The sequence below is a fragment of the Lissotriton helveticus genome, chromosome 2_1 (genome assembly GCF_964261635.1).
Source record: "Lissotriton helveticus chromosome 2_1, aLisHel1.1, whole genome shotgun sequence".
Lineage (NCBI taxonomy): Eukaryota > Metazoa > Chordata > Amphibia > Caudata > Salamandridae > Lissotriton > Lissotriton helveticus.
The window spans coordinates 1372998216-1373023391 of NC_136059.1; the positions used below are offsets into that span (position 1 = coordinate 1372998216).

The 25176-nt window shown below is 42.4% G+C and overlaps 1 protein-coding gene across 1 annotated transcript in view; it reads left to right on the top strand.

The window, feature by feature from the left end:
* The window catches only part of IGFBPL1 (insulin like growth factor binding protein like 1), a 182240-nt gene that overhangs the window by 88431 nt on the left and 68633 nt on the right, over window positions 1–25176 (top strand). Inside the window, exons 2-3 of the mRNA XM_078677519.1 lie at window positions 13625–13734; window positions 14154–14270. Coding sequence (XP_078533645.1) covers window positions 13625–13734; window positions 14154–14270 — 227 coding nt within the window. The remainder of the gene's footprint in view (window positions 1–13624; window positions 13735–14153; window positions 14271–25176) is intronic.

Below are 25176 nucleotides of genomic sequence, written 5' to 3' on the forward strand. Positions count from 1 at the left end.
CAATTATTTTTAATACATATATTTTTCCAAATTTGTAAAATATTTTATTGAAATTTCGAATTTCTAAAATCTTAAAATTTTGTAACATTTTAATATGGTTTTTTTAAATTTTATAATCATTATATAAATATATAAATATTGAAATTATATAACCAATATTTCGAAAAAATTTTAATACATATATTTTTCCAAATTTGTTAAATATTTTATTTAAATTTCGAATTTCTAAAATCGAACATTTTTTAAAATTTTAAAATTGTTTTTTTTAATTTTATAATCATTATATTAATATTTAAAAAAATAAATCATATTTTAGAAATATAATTTTTTTTAAACATATATTTTTAAAACACTCCCCCCCTTATCCCCTATAAACCCAATAACCCGCTCCTAAAAATATATATGTATTTATAATTATTATAAGATAAAAAAAATTAAAATATTTTTTGTTCAATAACATTAACTGATTTCAATAAAATATTAACTTAATATTCATATTTTTTACTATTATTTACTATTATACAATTTTTTTTAATCAATATTTTGTCTTCCGATATAATTACTTTCGATATTATGATAAACATACTATTTACGATATTTTTGTATACGATATTTTTTAGTTCGATATTTTTGACCTACGATATTTCATGTTCGATATTATGTCAGTTCGATATAATAATTTCGATATTATGTCTGATTACCGTATCAGTCAGTGTCAGTCAACAAGCTTTATTCGAATTCAGTAAAAAATTCATAAAAGCGTACAGGATAAAAGCACAATAAGAACAAACATCAATAATATTCATTACAAGGTCACTATCTGTGCAAAGATAACAACAATTCATTATACTAGTAAAATCATTTTTACAATTCATCGTATACAAACCCTAGCAGCTTTGTTGCAAGTCATGGTCATAGCAAATTCATTTAAGTCAGTTGTATTGAAAAGTATAGTATGTTTACATGTTATAGTGACGCATAAAGCATATATCCTTTAGAGTGTAGTAAGGAGAAAAGAACATAAGTCATTCCTTTGGTAAAGACCATCCATGGACCTAATGTGAGTCAGTATCAATTTCAGTTACTTATAAGAGCCCTTCTGGACACGGGTTTAACAGGTCAGGGATCCAGGTCTATGCCTTAGTGTAAAGGAAATCGGTTATGGGTTATGGGTAGGTAGTATGTGTTTGCTAAATCCAGGACCATATCTACCCATCCCAAAGTTATTTTATTTGTATGATCTTGCATGGGGCATATATGTAGTCCTTGGATAAAAATCATGCAGCTCCCATGTTCCGATTGAGCCATCACCCATTTGTGGCTGCCAAATGTTTGATGACTCGAGGGTCCCTGAAGTTGACCAAAACCAGGTCTCCCGATATGTACTTGGGGATAGGTCCCAACCACCTTACCCTTCTAACATTTAAGATCGTTCCATCGATATTGGGTGGTAAGGGTCTATTCTTTGTCAACCAGAAAGACACCTTGTTTGCTAGGTCTGCTGGTCTTTCAATCTTACTATTAGTTAGCTCGGGGACGCCCGAGAGGATGGACACAAAGGGTGCAGCCTCCGGTGGTAGATCTATATGTTTAGCCCTTCTTTGCGTATTATCGTAGTTTTGGGACTTCCCCTTTTTCAGCGTGAGTGGTTTAATCTGGCCATCTCTAGATGCAGGAATCTGGGCTATTGAGGGATTTGGTATGACTAATGTTTTAGATGTATTAGGAACAAATACATGAGTTTGTATGGTATTACTTTGTACAGGGAGGATGGGAATATCAGTAGTCACTAGGGTCTCAACTTGATTCTTTCCTTCAATTCTTTTTAGGATCGTTAGGTTTGCCCTGGTGGATTCCTCTATAGAACAAACCTTTTCCCCTATTGCCTCAATTCTTTTTAGCAGTGGGGAAATTAAAGACCTGACCAGGAGGTCAATTTGGGCCAATAGTTCAGATGCTGCAGTATTTACAGTCAACTCCAGATTTGAACGTAGCTCTGGTGTTTTAAGGGTGTTGTTAATTCCTGAAGGGGGACTTTGATGCAATCTTTGTATTTTAGCTAGTCTTTCCCTCTGTTTAGGCCCTTTGCGCTTTATATTTGGGTAGGGTACCTGAACATTTACTGGCTGTTTTATAGTATCTGTGGGTGTTGACAGAGAAGGAGTACCAAGATGACTTGAGTTTAGTTGAGGTGTGGTAATAGACTGGGGGCTAGTGTTTCGCAATGCACCTACAGAAGCACTTGTTAGGTCATTCCTGTTTTCAACGTTGGTATAGACAGTTTTACAGAGCATATTTAGTTCATCCAGTAAAGAAAGATTTTGTATTTGGTCTGATGGCTCCATAGCTGAGTGGTTGCTAGATGTGGATTCTATACAAAGACTCTTTTCTACTCTTTCTATAATGGACTCGATAGCCGATGTGGTCTTGATTAAATAATTGTCCAATGTCCCTTTCCGTTGCCCCCCCTGGGGTATGTTATTCGTGCGAGAGCCTTTATCTGTCATAGTGTTGTTAACTTCATGGAAATATATATATGACAGAGGGCTGAGTAACAACGCATGTACACCAATAGTATAGCAACAGGGAGGTAAAAGCGTAGACCAGTAGAGGATACCGAAGAAAATATGATGACAGCCACTTTAGTGTATTTGTTAGTACAAAGTTACCTCTCGTTTTCCATTGTACATACAGGCGGCAATCGAAAGGGGGTAGCCCATCCCATCCTCTTCGTGCCTCTGAGGGCCACAGAGGGCCCGCCCTTTGCCCGGGCTTCGCCCGGCGTCCCGCGCGCGTTCCGTGACGCGGGAGCTCCCCAGTAACTTTATGCGCCGGCGGGCGCAGGAACAGCGTCGGCGGCGTGCAAGCCGCAAGTGGTGTTGGGGGATGTGGTCCCGGCAGGTATGCACCACGAGTGTCCCGGTGCTCTGTGCAGGGGGTCAGGAAGTGCTGCGGCGGCTCAGGAGCGCAAGCGGCATCAGCAGGTTAGTGCCGCCAGCTCATTGACAATGTCCCCCGCTCCCCTGGAACTCCCCAGTAACTTTATGCGCCAGCGGGCGCAGGAACAGCGTCGGCGGCGTGCAAGCCGCAAGTGGTGTTGGGGGATGTGGTCCCGGCAGGTATGCACCACGAGTGTCCCGGTGCTCCGTGCAGGGGGTCTGGAAGTGCTGCGGCGGCTCAGGAGCGGAAGCGGCATCAGCAGGTTAGTGCACCCAGCTCATTGGCAATGTCCCCCGCTCCCCTGGAACTCCCCAGTAACTTTATGCGCCGGCGGGCGCAGGAACAGCGTCGGCGGCGTGCAAGCCGCAAGTGGTGTTGGGGGATGTGGTCCCGGCAGGTATGCACCACGAGTGTCCCGGTGCTCCGTGCAGGGGGTCAGGAAGTGCTGCGGCTGCTCAGGAGCGGAAGCGGCATCAGCAGGTTAGTGCCCCCAGCTCATTGGCAATGTCCCCCCTGAAGCATGTATTATGCCAGGCATGGCAGACCATTCAAACTTTGACTACAGGCCTACCATTACACCCTGTGTAAGCTGGTACTAGCACCACTTATGAATGATATAGGTTTCCCTATATCTAAGGTGAGTGCACTTAAAACCTATAAGTCACCCCTAAAGCAGGCCTTTCAATCCTATCGGCAAAGTGCTCGGTTTAAAGAGTGAGGGTGCCCTGCATGAGCAGGACACCCCTACAACCTTTAGAATCCATTCTCCTGGGTTCTTAAGTGAATCAGCCATTAAGGTATATAGAGTGGCCATGAGTCATTACGTGATGGCTAACTCTAACCTGGCTGTAACAAACTCTGTCATGTTTGGTATCAAACATGTTGCGGTGTGGGAGGTATGATTCCATGCACTGTAAAGCTCCTTTGGGAGGCCCTTGTTGCTTCCGGTACCAGTCTGCCAGAACCGGACAGCAAGCTAGGCCTGCTTCTGGCCAGAGACACTTTTCTGCCCTCCTCCTGCTGAGCCAAGCTTGAGCAGGGGAAGGCAGAACAATAAATATCATGTCACAGGGAGGTGCAACCACCTCCCAGACAGAGTGTAGTGTATTGGGGCAGGGTGGGGGAGCTTGCCAGCGCCGCCTAGTCCGCATGCATAGTCCAGTTCAATCCAGTCCAGGGAGCCCTTGGCTCCCACTCTGGCACGAAACTGTACAAAGGACAGGGAAGTATTCTCCCCCTTGTCCAGCCCCTCCTTTGGAGGGAACCCCATAATCGTTCCAACCCTTTCTTTAGGAATCTTAAGAGCTTAGCTGTGAGTGGATCCCTAGATTCATTGTGGGACAAGATTAATTTCAAAACACCACCTTTTCTTCTACCATCTGGGCACACTGGACTTCGCTGGACTTTGCTCTGGGCATCAAGACTGCAACTAGGAAGACTCCTGCAGCTCCTGATCTCGTCGCCCTGCTCGTTTGATGCAATGTCCATGCCTGTGCTCCATACAGGAACCTTCCAAGGCCTGTGGGCATCCAAGACACCTGAAGGAATCTCTCTTGAAGTGAAGGAGTCACTTCCTTGCATCTGCAGGCACCGGAGGCACCACAACTAAGCTGACCGGTCTGCTGATCCTGGGCTCCCGCAGACCCCGGAAGGCTCAGCAACACAGTTGGTGGTTCTTCACATCCCTCGAGGCCTGCCCTGTCCTCTCACCAAATTTGAGGTCAGTTTCCCTCGGAGCCGCAGGAACCAAACCCCTGTTCACCATGTCGTCTTGCTGTTGCAGAGGCTTGTTGGCTTCCTTCCATCGAGATCTTCGGGCTCCAAGTAGCCCCCACCCCAAGCATCTCCTGAGGCCATAAGCTTTGTCCTCACAGTATCATTTGCACCGTAGGCTGCATATTTGGTGGGCTGCTTGAGGTCCTCTCGCTACTCCAGTGCCTCTGAGGGTCTTCTTTGATTCTGGGGGCTCTCCTGATTGCTCAGGGCCTGCCCAGACTACCCTGCTTGTGGTGAGTCACCTGGACCTTATTGGTCTCGACACTGCACCTTCTTTGTGTTCTAACTTTTTTGCAGTTGCCAAGGCTTCTTGGTGCTCCAGACGGACACCAACCCCTCAACTCTCGACATCCGACGTGGGACAGTTGTGAACGGCTCCTGGCCTTCCACAGTGTTACCTGGTCCTCACTGCTGCAGCTCCAAGGTCACTGCCATCTCTCCTGCAACACCCAACTTTGGTGGGCTTTCGTCTTCCAGGTCTTCTGGTCACGTCCAAGTGGCATACACTCTGTCCCCTCTGCTTGAAGGTACTTCTCCACTTGAATCCACCTTTGGGTTCCAACGGACACTTTCACCTTCTCCAGCAGTGGCATCTTCCTGAAGTCCTCCATTGAGTTTGACTGCGGTTTCTGAAGCCACTTCACATCTATGCACCCGGCTTACCTGGTGTAGGTGTCTTGGTTCCTATGGTATCCATGGGTGGGGTGGCTCTCCAACCTTTTGCTTTCCACTGGGTTTCTTCGGGGTCCACTGGGAAGGGTCCTTCCTCTTTAAAATAGCTACAGCGACTTACCCGTTGACTTGCATTGAACTCACAGTTGTGTTCCCACTCTGCACATGGGCTACGTAGGGATCCTGATTACTTATCTTGGATAGTTCCATGGGTCCCCAGTTCTTCTACTTATACTGGGTATAGTCTTGACTCGAGTCAAGTTTCGCATACAACTATTTTAGTATATGGTTTGGTCCCCCCTGGTGACCGTTGTATATTGTGTGCTACTTACCAGTTTTTATTGAAAAGTATTGTGTGCGTTGTGTATATCTCAGGCTAGGAGATATCTGAATGTGTTAGTGGAGTATCTTGTAATAAATACTTATTTTTATAAATATACTGTGTGGTACTTTTTCACTTAATCTATACTTATAAGATCATGTTCTGGTAAAACAAGCTGCTTTACACTCCTTCTGGACTAAGCCTGAAGGCTGCTCTTCACAGCTACCAATTAGAGAGCTTTCTTTTTTTTAAAAAGTTTTTTTTGATGACACAAGCCAAACAAAAATACAGAGAGTCAGTTAGCACAAAACAAAAAAAAAAGAAAGTCATCAATCATAATATTAATAGAAACATACCATTTTTGAATAAGATATTAAATCATACACCCGCGGACAACAGAAAAACACAAAAAATTCAAATAAAAAACAAAAAAACAAAAAACTACATAGAATATAGAAGCCATTCAATTCACACTGAAAGAAAGGTCCCCCAGATTTTTTCCAATTTCTTGAGCGAGTGAGCCCCTCTTGTTCTCGCTATGGAGATTTCAATATCATAGATTTCATTCACCAAGGACCACCATTCGGTTACATGAGGTGGTTTAACTAAAATCCATGCCCTTGCCATAGTCAGTCTTGCACATGAAATCAAAACAAATAGCAGATCCGTAAATAAATCAGTAGTTGAGAATATGCTAAGTAATACCCTCTCGGCTGAAATTAAGGCAGGGAGTATTAATTTCTGCCTCAAAATGTTTCCTACCCCATCCCAAAATACACGCAGCAAAGGGCATGAAAATAACATATGCTCCAGATCTGCTGCTGCAAGGTCGCATTTGGGGCATTTAGTACGGTCGCTAATAGCAGTGTTTCCAGACCATTTGGAGATACGTAGCGGAGTATAGTATAAATGACAGACAATTTTGTAAGCTTGTAGTTGAAGGCTAGATGAATGAACCAGGCTATTGATGCGTTGAAAAAATGTAGATATATTATTAGAAGATATACACCTCCCCATTCTAGATGCCCATTTCTCCGCGAGGTTCGGGCAATCATCAGTCTTAAACTGACTGAAGCATTTGTAACCTATACTAATCGAAGCTTTACTTTTTTCTCTATAAATACAGGTCCATATTTCTGATTTTGATAGTTCTATTATTTCAATTTACCTAAAAAAATCTCGAATTTGTATATATTTAAATCGCATTAGTTCCGGTAGTTTATGGAGTAGTTTAAGTGTCTCGAACTCCAGTAAGCCTGTTATGCCATATAAATCCCCCAGCCTAGTAATACCAAAATTAGCCCAAGATCTCCCTACTGTATCACTGAAAATACCCGGTAGTCCCGGGTTATCCCAGAGCGCCAGGTTAGGATGAAAGAGGGAGGTCGCATCAAAAGCCGGGAATCGTATTCCAAATACGGACCGCATCCCTAGCGGTCTTGAACCTGACTCTTTTAAAGTAATTCGGATCGTTAGCTCTGGCAAGAAATTGTTTAGAATCGGAACCTAGCATAAATTGGTGAAAAAAAAGCGGATTACTAGAGTTAAAGAGGCTACGCAGTCGGCCCAAAAAGGTGGCATAAAAATACATTCTAAAATCTGGGAAATTGAGCCCACCTTTAATAAATGATAACTTTAAAAAAGATAATGATCTGCGACTTTTTTTATAGCCCCAAATGAAGCTACCAAGAATTCCATCTAACTTTCTAAAAAAAGAATTATTGAGCAACAGGGGGGTAGACCTAAACAAATAAAGAAATTTGGGGAGAATATTCATTTTAATAAGATGTATCCGTCCAAACAAGTTGAGGGGGACCTTATGCCATTTTTTAAGAAGAACCGCAGTGTCTTTCAGTAAGGTGTCATAATTAACTGCATTAATATCCCTAACACTAGGTGAAATATTGATACCTAGATAGGTGGCTGTCTGAAAAATACCCTGAACAGGAACAGAAGGTTTGTAGTTCACAATAATTTGCGTTTTATTCAGGTTTAATTTATATCCAGAAACGGCACCAAAATCGTTGGCTTCCTCCGTAATTCCCACAATTGCTTCGGCAACCTCTGTTGTATAGATTGCCAAGTCATCAGCGTAGGCTGTAATTTTAAGCATATTATTTCCGTGATAGAAGGGCTTAATGTGTACTTGAGACTGTAAAGCATTTATAAATGGCTCCATAGAGAGAGCAAATAGGAGTGGTGATAGGGGGCACCCTTAACGAGTGCCTCTTAAAATTGGAAAATTGGAGGACATCATGTTAGCATAGCCTATTTTTGCATTTGGGCAAAAGGGCCTGTATTTTCCTTAAACATTGTATCTTAATGCCAATCTCTGATAAGACAGACCACAGATAATCCCACCCCACCCGGTCAAATGCTTTTTCAGCATCTAATAACACCATGCCGAGTGGGGAGGGATTAATGGCTGCAACATCAAATGCGGTAATCGCCGTGTTAACATGTGCGGTTGTGTCCCTGCCAATCACAAAACCGTGCTGTTGTACATTAAATAATTTAGGCATAAGTGGGGCAAGCCGCATTGCAAGCAGTTTGGCATAAGCCTTGGCGTCCACATTAATCAGAGAAATCGGCCTATAAGAGCCACACTCTGTAGGTACTTTATTTTTCTTTAAAAAGAATATTATTTTTTCAGTTCTCCAAGAATTAGGGGCCTTACCAGTGTCGCCTATTTGATTAATGACGGAACATAAAAGAGGGAGCAATTCATCACAGCATATTTTATATAGTTCAATTGGGAGCGTGTCATCTCCGGCTGCTTTCCCAGAGGGAAGCGTGGAGATAGCAAGCTTAAGTTCCGAGAGCGAGATCTCTTTTTCCACCTGTTCCATCGCCTCTACCTCTTTTTCTAATACCCAATTCTTCCGAATATACCTCAATAATTTTTCCTCCGTAGGGTATTGCTCTGGAGTATAAAGTTTGCTATAATACAAGACAAATTGTTGCAGAATCTGTCCTGGTTGAGTATAGATAGTTCCGTCCGCTCCTTTTATACTTTTAATTAGTAAGCTAGCCCTGTCTTCTGCTATTTTATAGGCTAGAATTTTTCCAAAGCTTATATTTATGTAATTTGCAGCTAATGCGTTCCCAATTAGAGAGCTTTCTAAGGTTGTCTAAGACCACTAAAATCACCATCAGCATTGTCTGGATTGGTGAAAGGTGCCCACTTCCTTAAGTGTGCATCATATACCAAGTCAGCTTCTCACACCTAGATAATATTATGGCCCTCTAAACACTGATTGAAAAGTATCCTGTGCATAAGGGTATGGCTTTATATTTTGCTTTTATTGATTTTGCCCCAGCGTTCAACTTGGTTGACCATGGGACGCTGTGGAGCAAATTGGTTGTACTGGCGATCCCCCAAACTCGTTTAATTTAATTGTTTCTCTGCACTCTTCAACTTGGACTCAGGCCCTGATGGGAGGGAACCATGGCCTGCCCAGTAAAGTAGAGACACTCAATGGTTTGAAGCAGGGGTGCTTACTGATGGCCCTTTCTTTCTCCCTTTACATCCATGACTTACCTAGCAGACTTGGACAACATAAGGGGGTTCCATCTAAACTAGGAACAATGGATGTTGGTTGTATTCTCTATGCTGATGATGTTGCTGTGTTAGATTTAACCACTATAGGACTACAGAGGGGTCTTTCTGGGCTAGGAAATTATGCTGATGAGCATTTTGTAAAAATAAACATATCTAAAAAGCACTGTTATGGTTTTAAGGTCTCGGGGTCCAAAGTTAGGAAGGATTTGCACTGGTTTTTGGGGAAAGAAAAGCTGGAAGTGGTAAAGCTGTACCCATAGCTAGGTAGATTTTTCTAGTAATTGCTTAAATAGTGATCATATCAGTCAGTGTAGAAGTAAGGCATTATCCCAGGCTTCAGACATTCGCAGACTATGTAAGTAATGCAGGCAAAGGCATTTTGCCCATGTTTTGGTGGTTTATAAGATTCAAATTCCGCCTTTACTGAGTTATGCCTGTGAAGTAATGGAAGAACGGTACTGGCCCTTTTTCAAGAGGACTGAAGGGCGCATTTGTTGCCAAATATGTAATTTCGGCCTTCCAACTTGAACTTGTGCCCCTTTCTACAAATGTTTTTGCTATTGCATCGGTTCTAAGGTGGGGTAATAACATACTGAGTAGTGACTCAGGTTCTATCTAGGCTGCATTAAAATATGAAATCTTTTATTGCTTGAAGGGAAGAAGTGCTGTTGTCCCAAATTGTATGAAAGATTTCGATATGGTTGAAATTAGTCAGAGTGAGCAGGAACCCCCTCCCAAAGCTTATTTTGAATAATTTTATGAAAATATAGATTTATGAAATTAGTCGGAACAGGGATATTGTACGGTGTACTCAGCATGCCCATAATGAAATAGTAGTGGAGAGTAGCAATTGTAAAAAAACACAACCATATGTTCCATGGAACCTTCCCCTTTGTGTGCATAGAACTGGTTTACTAAGGCTGAATTTGCAACTTATCACTGGAACCTGGAAAGGATTACTAGGGACGAGAGGCTTTGTGATCTTTGTGGGAATAATGTCCAAGATCTAAATCATATGTTATTTATCTGTCCTCTCCTACATCCATTGATTACGACGTCAACAGACCATTGTTTTTAAAGTATAATATTACTTTGGTAGCGGATGCCCAGAAATGTTATTTTGCACCACCATCGGAAATAGTCTAATTTTTAAACATTTTCTAGATATGCTTGTATCTTGTAACTTTACATTAACTGTACTTAGCTCCTTTAGCTAGATCCTGGGCACACATACATAATCAATCAGGTTTATACAAGGGTGGACACAAACATATGAAAAGAAAAGGTATCCTTTTAGATTGAGCCAAATCTAGTCATACAACTCAACCATACACTCCACTTAATATATATTCACCGCCCATACATCATCAGTTGCATCTGAGACAGGAATATCATACACTTCCCTCAGGGAGTCAAAAGTAGTCCAAGTTACAAAAGTATAAATGCATTTATTAAAAGAAATATATTTCATAACATACACATAGTAAAAGCTATACACGATTAAAAACAGGGCAGAGCCCTAGATCTCACACTAACTGGAGACTATGGAATCAACTAAGTAATACAAATCTAATACAATATATCTTTACATTTGATAAACATACAACAAATTAAAAGAAATTTAAACTAGAAGTACATAACACAGGCAAATAAAAATAAGCCCTTTGTTTGCTACGTGTGTGTATTACAACCCTAATGGCAAGAGACCAGGCACCCCGTACTCAAAGAACTCTGCCGGTATTACAGATAATGTATCAGAATATGCGTCGACGCGTTTCGATGGTATTAGGATTGTTTTACCATCTTTTTCAAGACCACACAATTTGTACTCTCGAAATAATCAATAGTTTGCTCGATGGCAAGAATTCTTGATGCCTAGGAAAACATAAAAAGCAATTAACTCAGTTCTAGCCAAACACATTTATAAAAAGAGGATTACAAGTAATTTGCCTACTCAAAAGAAAATAGTCATACAAGCTAATATATTTAATTTCAATTCATATCTAAAACCTGCCCACTTGAAAATTATATCGGTTCTTTGGTCTCTTTTTTACATTTGTTGTTTACTTTTATTAAAAAATAGAATGTTGCATGTTAAAACATTAAACGTCACAAAATATTTTTTGACAAAAATTAATACATTGTTTTATCCTACTACTACATGAGAACTTGATGGAGAATTTTGTTAATTGTCTGATGCCCCAAAGAAGAAAAGGAGAGGCGAGTCGGGGAGAGGAGGGAAGCAAAGGCAAGCAGGAGAAAAGAAGGAAAAAAAAATAGAAGAGAAAAGAAAACGGAAAGAAAAAGGCGAGGGAGAAAAGGAAGGAGGAGAAAAAAGAAAAAGGGGGATTATTTAGGAAGGAGGAAGAAAGAAAGGAGGAGAGAAAAGAGACTGGGGTTTTATTGGGTAGGGAGAAAGAGAGAAGGGAAAGAAAAAAGAAGGGGGAGACCGTACTACTGGCCCTTATTTTTGATATTAAGGGGTTGTATGATAAACTCCTCTCAATCATGCCCACCGCAGTCACTCATCTAACAACGTTCTTCACTGGGAAGCTCATACCACACTGATCCTTACACACCTGTATATTATCATTCATCTATTGAATAAAACAAGAAGCTCGCTAATTCAGTGAGCCTGGGATGGAGATAAGGGAGGGCACATAATATGTCTCACCTTAAGCAGAGATGCTGCTGATAATCTCAATGCCTCAAATACAAGCTGCGGGGGGTGTATCCACTAACCTTCCAAATAATTCTTGTATCTGGTAGTTCTGCGGGGACATAGTGATGCAACATTAACTCACCATTCCCTTAAACTTTCTCACTAAATGTAGATGGAAACAAGGAGATGAATCTCACCTGCAGATGGTCGAAAACGAAACAGGATACAAACTTGATATCCTGTGTTGTGCAGCTATATTGGTGGATAATTCTCGTAGTTACAATATCTAGGACAGAAGTTGGAATGAAGGAAGACCCATAATCTCTCTATTCATAATAAAAGTTTTTCATAGTTTGTACACTGATGGGCATAAACTGATAAAGGTTACCTTATTTATGTATAATCCGCGATTTCTCTATTACCCCTTGAGGAAGATAGATCCAATTAGGGGACATCCGAACTTCATGGATTTGAGCGGATAGCGTCCCTTCAAATAATACTGGCCGTGTATTAGTAAAGTAAAGTAGGTGTGGATTCTGTAGTCTGAGTGTGTCACACAACTATAGAATCGGTGCCGCCAGGACGCGCTGCCTCCGGATACTACAAAAGTGATGGTGAACGCACACACGTGTTCCACACCTACTTTACCAATGTTTTGATCGTCCTAAATAACGCTGGGAGATATCAAATCCCAACAACCACAATCGCACTCCAATCGGATCTTTCCAATTCCTTACTCGCGGCACCTGTGGTTTTAATAAACTTGAACAGAGATTTTCACAATACATTCGTGGTACATCACGGTTGGAATTATCACCGGCTTTCCGCCCTGAAGAAGTCGTGTGACTACTTTTCCCTGAAGAAACACTTCTCAGCACAATTCTAGAGCTCTGTAAATATGTTTGTGTCCACCCTTGTATAAACTTGCTTGAGTAGGTATGTGTGCCCAGGATCTAGCTAAACTGTTTTGCTGTAGGGTTACACACATTGAGGGGTTACAAGGGTCTCCCCTTCCTGGTCAGAACCATATCCACCAGTTCACACATATACACAGTACGTAAATTTGCAGGGCGCCAATACTTCCTATGTACTAAAACCCTTTCTTTTGGCTATCTGTACTCAGCTCCTTATTTGTGCAATAGGGCTTTTAAGTTCATAGGATTTTGCATAGTATACATAGATTTACAGTATTGGATATTGTTCTGTAAAGCTGATCGTACTGTATTAAATAGAAGTACTGTAAAAACATTTTGGACTACTTGCTTCCTGCATTTTCTATGTTTGGACAGTTTCCTGTATTAGCTAAGAATTGTTTTGTAATGTTTGATTGATCCAATTGCGCATTTGCACTTTATCTGTTTTTGGGGCTTTTTTTTAATCAAAGTAGAGTATGTTCGTATGCTGAATTACATTTTCGTGTATTTTATATTTCCATATGCAGTAAACTGTGTGAATTGCTTTTATAAAAACCATGTGTATATTTTATGTGAATCTCTTCGAGTTCCAAATCATAATAAAATCTTTGTCTTGGACTTGAATTATAGATGCAGGTGACATTTGCAGTTACCTCGGGTGTAGGCGCCAAGGCAACCATGTTATGGGCATACTGTTCCTCTCACTGTAATCGGCTTCAAGATTAAGGTTCACTCATAACGTTAATATAACATGGATATTTTCAATTTGTTCCCAGCTCCTGTAATTACATTAGCACCAAAAAGAATCCACAATATCACTGGGGCTCAGGTGTACCTTTCCTGCGAAGTGAAGGCCGTTCCGACTCCCGTTATCACGTGGAGAAAGGTATGTCAATGGCAGACAGCATATTCATAACATGCAACCAAGAAGCTAGGACTCTTGGGCTCAAACTGTTTAGGAAGTATTTTTGGCAGAACTTTAAGGAAATTAATGCATAAAACGTAAGCGCAGCCTTGAATGTGGAGCAACTGCAGAGGCTTTAAATATTTTGTATGCTGTGCTTAGTTCAGCCAATTCAATCAATCAATCACTCAATCATGTTTATTTCTGAAAGAATATGCAGAATTTTACTAAAAAATGCAAAATATTATTACAAATCATTGGATAAAAAAAGAAAACAATTAAAAATGCTTATCCTGAAGTGCTATTTTAAAATGATAGGATGTATAAAGGCATAAAAAGTGCATATGCAACCATGTCTATTCAATAGTTTAATAACTGTTTTTTAATTTTACACTTTTCAGGTGACAGAATCTCCCAAAGGAACTAAGCTTCTGGAAGACTTGCCTGGGGACCGAGTAAACGTGGCTGTCCAAATTCGAGGTGGTCCTTCCAGACATGAAAGCACAGGCTGGGTTCTGGTGAGGTTTTAATCATTTTCTTTAAATTCTTAAAGACTGGTAAATGACTTCAGTCTTGAAGCGCTGGACTCTAATGGAAATGGCTGATAAATAAAGAGGTTACTTTGAGGAGAACACAACTATGTTGCTATCTCTATACCCTGAAATGATAAAGTTCTTGGGCCTCATTCACTGAGGCAATATGAGACGAAAGTCTAACTTTACGACTTTTGGTATTCACAGAGGTCATTTAGGAGTTGTATCTTTACGTCGCAGTCGGGCCGGAATCTCTGGCTTCGGTTGTACTCTCCGCACTCTGGCTGTACTCTCTGGCTCGGGCTGTACTCTCGGGCTCAGGCCTTACTCTCGGCTCGGACCGTACTCTCGGCTCGGGCCGAATTAAGTGTAATCAGTGGGCCGGAATGCCATTTTTACGAAAAGGAACATTAGGAATGTGTGATTATTGGTAGAGGAGGTAATGAAAATCAGTTTGGGCAGAAAAAGGGTATCATGTCCCAGAAAAGTTTGCTCCTTTGCATCATGGTACATACAGTCCACAATTTGCACTCCCCTTAGTTCTGACTCTAGTGTAGCTCCTCCACCTCAAACATCACCACCAGTAACATGGAACACTACAGTCAACACTGAGGGGAGCACAAACTGTGGACAGCATGCACCATCATGCAAAGGAGCAAACTTTTCTGGGATCTGATGTAGTGTCCAGCCACAACCTTTTCCCTGCCCAAACTGATTTTCATGATCTCCTTTATCATTTATCACACATTCCAAATGTTCCTTTTTGTAAAAATTACATTCCGGCCCAATGATGACACTTCATCCAGCTGGAGAGTACGGCCCAAGCCGGAGAGTACAGCCCGGGTGAGGAGAGTAAGGCCAAAGCCGGATATTCCGGCCCGACTGTGGATGTAGAGATACGACTCATAAATGACCTCTGTGATTACCAAAAGTTGTAAGGTTAGACTTTTGTCTCTGATTCCCTTTGTGAATCGGGCCGCTTGAATGTAAATTGTATTATCCCATTACTTACACACCAAAGGAGTAGGTATCACCCTTATTCAGGAAACTCATCTGACCCCTTTAAAGTCCAAAAACTTTAAACATAAATGGTAGGCCATGTAATTAGTAGCAACCACACACATCCACCTAATGACTCACCAAATATTTCTTTCAGCAGCTTTAAGAAATGTAAAATAGATGTCCTTATTAGGAAAAAAACTTCTCTACAAACTTCTTAAGATAGGAAGAGATCATAAGGCTATATTCTAATAACTTTTACATTTGTCACCTAATAAATTATTATAGTAGGCTTTTTGAGCTTTTGGTTTTCTTTAATTGTACAGCATGCAACTATATTTTGACCTTCCATGCATCATACTAAAAAACATTTTTTATCTCAAAAAACTATCCATAGATTCGGAGAGGGATGTTAATGTTTATTAATTTCCCTTTTGTCTGCAGTTTACAACCTACTGATGCAGGACATGTTTATTTTTACACACAGGGGCCACTTTATATGTTTTATTTTTACGATTTTATTTCTACATAATTTTAACTTGATCCATGTTGCAAGTGCATGCACTGTCTTATACTGCAGAACCGGTTTGGCAAGTGTTTTTTCCAGGCTGCTCTCCAGACGTGACTTTTGTGTGTAGTGATGCCCCTACAGCAGGCTAGCCACCAGCTTGAAGCACCCACAATAGAGGCACAAAGAGTTGTAAGAATTCTGCACCTGGCTGTTATTATCAGTACAACTGAAAGTGTGCTCAAGGATGAAAAAAGGCTAGGCCTCACATAAAATGTTCTCCTTTACCTCACACAACAGAATCTACAGTCCTAATCATCAACACTACCTTTACCATAGGGCAGTGCTTCAGAAAGTCTAATTAGCAACCCCTTGCTATCAAAGTGTTATTCGTAAGGAAGCCCAGTCACCATCTGCTTTTCCTCAATGTCTGAATCTCCAGCCAAGGAAATGCAGGATATCTGGGGAAGTTGTCCTTACCTTCCAGCTTGTGCCATGCCAAATCAGAGGCACCCAAATGGAGCCCATTTTGCCTCGAAATGAATATTTCAATCCTAACTTGAGGATGAACTTCAGAAGACATCCACTCCAGCATTTTCAGTGTTTGCATCAGTTACCGATATATTTTCTTACATTGCTATGAGGTTACAGCTTCCTTTGAGTGCAGTCCAAAGCTCTCATATATGCTCTCAGCAACTACTTTACACTAAAATCTCAGAGCCGATCAGCTGACCTTGATGGTGTGGTGGTCTAGCGGTAACCTGATTATAGTGCCTATCAAAGGTACCTAATATAGCTTTATTTCACACACAAACAATACCATTTCTTTCTACAGTTTTACAATCTCAAATTGCATGCTATCTTAAAATGCATCCTATATATTCCTTAGATTCTACATGAAATACTGTCCTTTATGTAAATCTTCTGATTTTTACTTCTCCTTTTTGCCTTCAGATGACTCTTTCCATGCTTCCTTTTTCTGCATGCCTCCTCTCTCTTCTGAGCACAACCTGCTCAATGTTACGTGCCCTTATCTTTATTATTGTATTTCAGCAAATTGCCTCCAGGTTATTTTAAAAATCACAACATCTCTTGCTTTGAAAGTCTTAGCCCTGCAACCCAACTACACCTAATCTCCTTTATTTCATCAGTTACTACTGCTAATGATCACATTTAACTCCTATTAATATAATGTACCACAAACATCTGGGGCAAATTCATGGAAGGCTGCTTGAGTGCACGATACCAGTAACCAACAATAGCCAATAACACTGGACTAACTACTAACCTTAGGTTCCGGTGAAGTGTACTGCCTGGCACAAAGCACTACAGCCCCCTGCCAGGCATAGTAATTGTAATATCAATGCAATTACATTATAATACAATACAATGTGGGGTAAATCATTTCATCTCCCTGTGCCTCAGATCCGCACCGGGCACATGAGGAGTACCTACAAAGGACGTTACTTTGATCAGTACTGAGTACTTTGTTCAAGGCAAAACATTTACACAGGCAATACTAAAAATGCATATTCAACATAACCATTTGAGAATAAGTGTCCCTGACAAATCACTTATAATAAGCACATTTTGGAAAAAATGCAATTTGTAGGAAACAATGGGACGGCGATTCATTGCAAGTTTTAAAAATTGAGGTGTGTAGTCAATAACTAAAACTAAATTGCTAGTTTGTACTACAATTTCATATTTTTCCAAGGTTTTTAATTCTTTTTTAAATGGATGGTGTAATCAACCTGCCTATCTGTGCTATGGTGGGAACCATGTTATATTCCATGATGATGTTGTCCAGTGCGCACATATCCTTTGTATGATGGAATAGCAACACCAAAATTGACTTACCAGGATATTGTGCCAAAAACGTAATCTACAAAATTATTGAGTTTGCATACTTTGCATGTCGAAATATTGTGTCCAAAATATCGTACAACAGAATATCATAAAAAAGTCAATCGGAATTTTGATAAAATTAACATTATAAGTAATTTATTTAAAATATTAACTACAAAATAAAAATATATTAAAAAATCAGTAGTGTTAATAAGTAATAGACAAATTGTTCAACAGCGTCACCCTGAACATGGACAGGGAGCCCTGCTGGAAACCCCTCCACCACTACGGTGTGCCAGATAAACTTGTAACAATCATCAGGAACTCTTATGAGGGAATGATCTGCAAGGTAGTACATGGGGAACAACTCACAGAAGCCTTTTATGTAAGGGGCGTAGCAGTGCTTAATTTGTAAAATATGAAGTCCAGGTGCTCAAATATTTGTTGGAGGCCACACCCACTCCCCCTGGCTCCACCCACTTCCTCCACAGTGTGCCCTCACCTCCCCATACCCCCTCTGTTCCCTCCACAGATTTTCAAATGTGCTTACACCTCCCTCACCTCCTGCCCGCTCCACACACCTGCGCACTTTCCCCTCTTGCGCTCAGCCTCTATCTAGGCAAACTCTAACTCCGCCACCCCCTTCTGATGTCTCAAAGGCCTGTAAACTCACCGTCTTCTGCTGCTATTCCCCATCTCTTCTGATCTCTCCTTGAGGCCTCCTCCCCTCTCAGCCCTGAGCTTGACTCCTATCCCCTATCTCAAGTTCGCGCCCGGCTGTCCCCTACTTTCCTTTGGGCCTTTTCGCTATGCCTGACACCTCCCCATCCTACATGCCCTTCTGATCCCCTTCCTCCCGCAGACCTGCACACTTGCTATTCTCTTTTGCTTTCTAAACATAGACTCGACCCTCTTTCCTGCTCTCTCCTACAGGGCCGTCCCCCTCCCTTCTGGTCTCCAGTCTCCTGTCCTAGACTGATACGGACCGACCCCACGTGCCCTTCTGTACTCTTCTCTAGGTGGACATCACCTGCCCTCCTCAGCCATCTCCAGGCAGGTCTCCAAACCACCATCTCTCCTGCTCTCTCCTCTAGCATTGCTGGGGGGTTCTCCAGGCCAGCCCCACCCTGCTTTACAACCTTCTCTAGGAATGTACTGCTTACCCCCTGCAGGGAGGTGCCCCAATGTGACATCAAGTTACCGCCTCAGTCTACAGACTAACTACTCATAAGCAAGGACATCATGTACCAGGACATGCCTGCAAATAAAACTTTTACCCCCACCGACCCTCAAACTCCCCTGGAAGGCTGCAGGTAGGTCTGTGGACAGAGGCCTTGTGATTCTTGCAGTTTTCTTCACACTTCCCACACCGTGCAAATCACCTTAACTAAAAGATTATTATCACACTTTTGATTCTTTTCATGGATTTCATTTCTTTTGAGCCCAGCCAAATAAAAGTAAAGTACATCAAACATTTAACAGAACATGCCTGCCAACAAACCTTTCACTCCCACCTCTCCTCAAACTCCCCTGGGGGGCTACAGCCAGGTTCGTGGGCTGCCTCGTGATTCTTGCACTGTTCTTGAGCTTAATTATTGTGCCAGGCACATTCTTGCAAGGCTAGCCCTCCTGGCCCCGTGCACACTATGGATGTAGGATGTGTGCTTGTGAAAAGTTAAGTTGATGGGATATTTGGGTTTACTTCCTTTGCCTTTCTTGCAACCTGGTTATTGCCACTTAGCTTTCAAATTGTACATGTTAGACTGCACATTTCGGTATTTTGTGCAAGCAATATTGTTGTTCGAAAATAAATATGAATAAACTAATTGTGCAAATAAAAGGGTGCAGAGCAGTAAGAAAGATTTAAAAATGTGTCTGTGAGATAACCCTACAGCTTCAGAGGCGATGATTTGGAAGAGGTTACACAAAGACAGTGAAACTACTCTCTACACAAATAAAATAAAGTAGGAAACGATACCTTGAAAAGGGTGCTGCTGAAAGAAGAGAACACAAGTGCGTGTAGAAAGTCAGGGTGCCAGTCGGTCTGCCTTAATTATAGCGCTGATGGTCATTCTGTTCCTTGAATTCGTAGCAGGACGGTGCTAAAGAAACAAAATAAATTATTTAATAGAGGCAGGGACAATGTTGCAGGACACCAGTGAAGTGGCAATTAGAAGAAAGCATTGTTGAGATGTGTCTTTTATCCACAGCACCGTTCTCATAATATGTCAGTTAACAAATGTCCCCTGGGGCTTAACAGCGTTCTTTACTGTGTTTGATGTGGCACAAATGGACTTACAGCCAGCTGAAGGGGGCTGAGCAGAAATTATTCTTATTTTAGAAAGGTCATCTCGACCAGGGAGTGTTGTACATAGAAGAGTGCGTTGGGGACATTGGAAATTGGAAATCAGGGACGAGTGAGACGAGACGTAATTTGGCTGCACACTGTTTGTGTCACATGTGCAATGTGACCAGAACGGTTCTTTGCGCTGTGTCGTATCAATACACACGGTGCGCCGCCTGACGCTGTTGGCATGATTGCTGGGGCCTCTCTGTCTCGGTTCAAGTGACCGTCACCATGAGCCAGTAAAAGCAGCATTGTTTTTTATTATTTTTGACTGTCTGCGCCACGGTTACTACTGGTGGCTTTTCAAACACATGGCAAATCGCATTTCAGAAAGATTATGACACTTTTTTTTCCCTTTTGGCTATCATATATTTTTGCATTTCTTTTGAGCACTGCCAGCCAAGTAAAAGTAAGTATGTCATTGTAGAGAGCATACACTCTAGAGTAGACAGGAGTTAAATTAAGGGCAAGGCCCTGCCCTTCTGGCAGCCTTGGAGCATAGCACTGCACACTGTGCTTCGCCCAATGCCAGTGGCATGATTGTTGGGGCCTCTGACTCGGTTCAGGTGACCGTCCCCATGCGCCAGTAAAAGCAACAGCATTGTTTTTTTTACTTCCTGTGGTTACTTCTGGTGGCAATGACTTATTAAGAGGCCTGCTGCTGCTTCAAAGTGCCTGCCTCAATGTCATGCTAACAGGTGCTAATGACTCGTCCAGTGCGTGTGTGCTGGGGTGTGGTCCACCATCCCTAGAATGAAAAAAGGTTACCCACGGCACGCTGCTGCAGCACCCTACCCCATAGAACCAAATACAGCCCAATCAGTGGCCCGCCCACCACCAGCAACACTGAAAGCAAATTAATTTGCATCATGGAAATGAATTTATCAGGCTCGCTCTCTCAGCAGCACTGCAGAGAAACACTCTTCTTCACCGAGGGAGGACTCTGGAGACTGTCTGTGAAGTGAACAACACGGCAGTAAGGCAATTATATTATATTTACTTTGACCATGGCGTGCAGACTGCAGTGCAATCATGTCGGTGATGTAAGTTGGCAGTGGCAGTGTAGACCTGACCCTGATAAAAAGGTGCTGGTGCTAAGCACTGGAAAAGACCGGCACAAATTACGCACTGGGCCGTCGTCAGCCAGAGTTGTTTGCTCTTACCTTATCTCTTCCTGCTGGCAATAGACTGGATTATGAGGATGTAAGCAGCAAGGAAAAGAAGTTGAATCTACGGTACACCTTTGACGCAGCTCGACGACCTCGACTTAGCAGACTACCCGGCCCTACTCTCCCATACTAATCAATAGAAGACCAACAAAATGGCAGTCACATTAGCACAACTTGGCCCTAACATCCACAGAGAAAAAAACAAGATCCTGTCACGCCTGCCAGCTCGCTAGCCAGATCGCGCTATCCGACGAAGATGGCCACCCCATATTGCGCATGTGCAAGGGAGTCAGGCAGGGTCTAAAGCCTGACTTCCCCCTTGCATGATGCTTCGCGCTCTAGTGTTTCGGGACCCTGGCGTCGCGTCACTTCCGCAGAGCCGCCCGTCACTGTACTCCTTGTTGTTCCTGTGGTTCGAACCCTCAAGTCCGTATCTCCTTTTTCTGGAGTTTCTTGTGCCCTGTACCGCTGTTGGGGGACTTTTCGCCATATTCCTGGAGCGATTTCCCTCCTCTCCGCCTCCGTCAGTTGTACCCGACGGACCCGGAATTTCCCTGTTCTCCTGTTTTCCCCTTGCCGGCTTACCTCTCCCCGTTCCTCTGGAGCCTCAGCCTGCATCTCGCGGTTCCGCCCACCGACCGGACTTGTGTTCCGTCGGTTGGCCGGACTTGCTGGGAGCAGGCGGGGGGTGTTCAAGGTGTATGGTGTTTGGGGGGGATCCGCTTGGAGGATTCCCTTATCTCTTCCCCTATTTACGTACGTTATTTTGAACTACCGGACATTCCAAGACTGGCAGTCGTCACAGTGCATCGAAAACGAAGCCCGGGTAAAGCGCTTTAGCGCTTCTTTTTACAATTATATTTTCAGTTCTTACACCTGTCTGTTTATGCTGGTGATATTGCCTTTCAGTTGTCATAATCCTGAGACTCGATATTTAGACAAGATACTCTTCCCAGTTGCAGCCTCCATTACAAAGTAAGAGACATTAGAATCTAGTACCTTTTCCCACACCTGTAGAAATGTAGGGAGTTAACTACCTTTCTTCTACCCAGGCTATGTACAGTTCTTTTCACTATCATTGAAGAGAGAGGAATATCACACTTAAGTTCGAGTTGGTCATTGCACTTCATGCAAGTATTGAGGTGAATATACAGACATCATACCAATTATTGTGCATCATTGTCTATTGTTATTTATTAACCTACACCTATTCTTTGTAGCTGCTGCTTCCACTTGGAGGGTACCAGTCCGTGGAGTCTTGTTTCTTTCCCTGCCTTCCCTTGTTTTGGTCCCTCCTTTCCCTTCATATCACCATTGTGTTCTAGGGTTTGATAGACACAATCGGTGTAGAGGGGAAGGGTTGGGTCTGTCTTCGGTTCCTAGCACTCCTGCGGAAACTGCTTGTGGATCCTTACAGAGCGCGAAGCCCACGTTGTTTTTTCCGCCCGAGTGCCATGACTCCCGTAACCATAGAAGACTTGGCTAACATGTTAGGAAACTTGCAGTTAGAGACCCAAGCCTTATCTAGTAGAGTGGATGCTTTACAAAGGGGGAGAATGGCTGACTCTGAGGGGGGGGGAGCTAGTGCTGGTCCTTCATTACCAGTCATTCATATCTCCAATCCCACAACCGTCCCGTTAGCTCCACCCGAACGCTTTCTTGGCGACACCACCAAATTCGCTGCTTTTATCAGCCAATGCCAGCTGCACTTTATGTGTAAAGCCAGTTGTTTTCCGACCGATCAATCGAAGGTGGCCTTTGTAATATCATATTTGGGAGGATCAGCAGCCAATTGGGCCATACCATTGATAGAGAGGAATGATCCTCTGTTATATGATTACGTGACTTTTAGGAGAGAACTGAAGAAGCTCTTCGATAGACACACTTTTACACATTCGGCTGATACTGAACTATTGTCCTTGAAATAGGGAACAAAGGAGCTTTCTGCTTATATCACCGTATTTCAAAGACTAGTAGCAGAGGCAGGTTGGCCCGACGAAAAACGTAGTGCCTTGTTTTATAGGGGGTTACGTGAAGACCTTAAGGATGCTTTATCCCAAGTAGTAGATCCACCTGAAGATTGCCCTGACCTCATTGACTTGGTAGTCAAGCTAGACCACCGAATACAAGAACGAAGAAGAGAGAGAGGACGTTCAGAGCCCAAACCCTTTGTCTATCAGAAAAAGACGGAAACAGAGAAGACAATAGACGAGGTAGAACCTATGCAGATAGGGACAGTAAAAGGTCCTTTGAGTCCCGAAGAAAGACAAATGAGGAGAGATAATAAACTGTGTCTCTATTGTGGTAAAGCTGGACACTTTTTAAGAACCTGTCCCACCAAACCCTCACAAGCCAAGAAATTGGAAAACTAGAGAGCCCGAGGTCCTGTGAGACTGGGATTTCGGGTAATTCAGGTTTGATAGTCTCTTCCCTTCAAGTTTCGACAAACCATCCGAGTCATTTCCTTGTATCAGCTCGGTTAATACATGACAACATGACTGTGAATGTTCCTATCATGGTGGACTCCGGGGCTACAGGGAATTTTATGGATAAAGACTGGGCTTGTCAGCATTTTATTGAACAGGAACCCAAGGAGGTATGGGAAAAGGTCACTACGATTGACGGTAGCGTGATAAAATCAGGACCCATCACCCATCAAACAGTAACCTTGCAATTAGTACTGTTAGAGAAACACCAAGAAAAGTTAGCTTTTGATCTAATACAGTCCCCTCAATTTCCTGTTTTACTTGGATTACCTTGGCTCCGCACTCACAACCCCAATATTAATTGGATCCATGAAACCCTCGAGTTTCATTTGGAGGGTTGCCGAGAACACATGATAGGGGTAGTGTTTGAGAGGAGGATCGAAGAAATTCACACCTCCCCTGAAACTCCTGTCTTGCCTTCTGATTACAATGCCTTTCAGGGAATCTTTAATGAAGAGCAAGCTACAAGTCTTCCACCTTATAGGCCATATGATTGCCGTATTGATCTACAGGCAGGTGCCAAAATACCATGCAGTAGAGTGTACTCACTCACTGAGAAGGAGAATTTATACCTACGTGACTATCTTGATGACATGCTTCAGAAAGGTTTCATCCGTCCCTCCAGGTCTCCTGCATCTTCGTCTCTCTTTTTCATTCCTAAAAGAGAAGGGGGCTTGAGGTGTTGCATCGATTACAGAGCTTTAAACGGCATCACCATCAAGAACAAGTACCCTCTTCCCTTGATTTCCTCCCTCCTTGACAGAGTAAAGAATGCCACTATTTTTCCGAAATTAGATTTGAGGGGGGCTTATCATCTTGTGAGATTCAAGGAGGGAGACGAATGGAAGATGGCTTTCTGCACAAAGTTCGGATTATACGAATACCTTGTGATGCCGTTTGGGCTCTGTAATGCCCCTGAGGCATTTCAGTACTTCATCAATGAAGTATTGAGAGATTTATTGGATGAATGCGCCATAGCATACATTGACGATCTGCTAATCTTTTCTTCTTCCTTGGTGGAACATCAGAATCACGTTCGAAAAGTTTTACAGAGGCTGAAGGATAATTTCCTCTATTGCAAACTAGAAAAATGTCTGTTTCACGTTCAAGAAGTGGCCTTTCTAGGTTTCATTGTGTCATCAACAGGGTTACGTATGGATCCACAAAAGGTGGAAGCAGTCCATACGTGGCCTACCCCTAGGTGTGTCAAGGAAGTACAAAGCCTATTAGGTTTTGCTAATTTTTACTGCCGCTATATCAATGGCTTTTCCAGAGTGGTGGTTCCTATTACGGCTTTGTTAAGAAAAGGTGTCCCTTTTCAATGGACCCAAGCAGCCAATACAGCATTCGAATTTTTGAAAACGGCTTTCACTGAAGCCCCTATATTGCGTCATCCTAATCCAGCCTATCCTTTTCTGGTGGAAGCAGATGCCTCCCAAGTGGTAGTAGGTGGCATACTTTCTGAAGCAGATCCAGAAACAGGAACCTACCATCCTGTGGCTTTCTTTTCACGAAACCTCACTCCCGCTGAGAT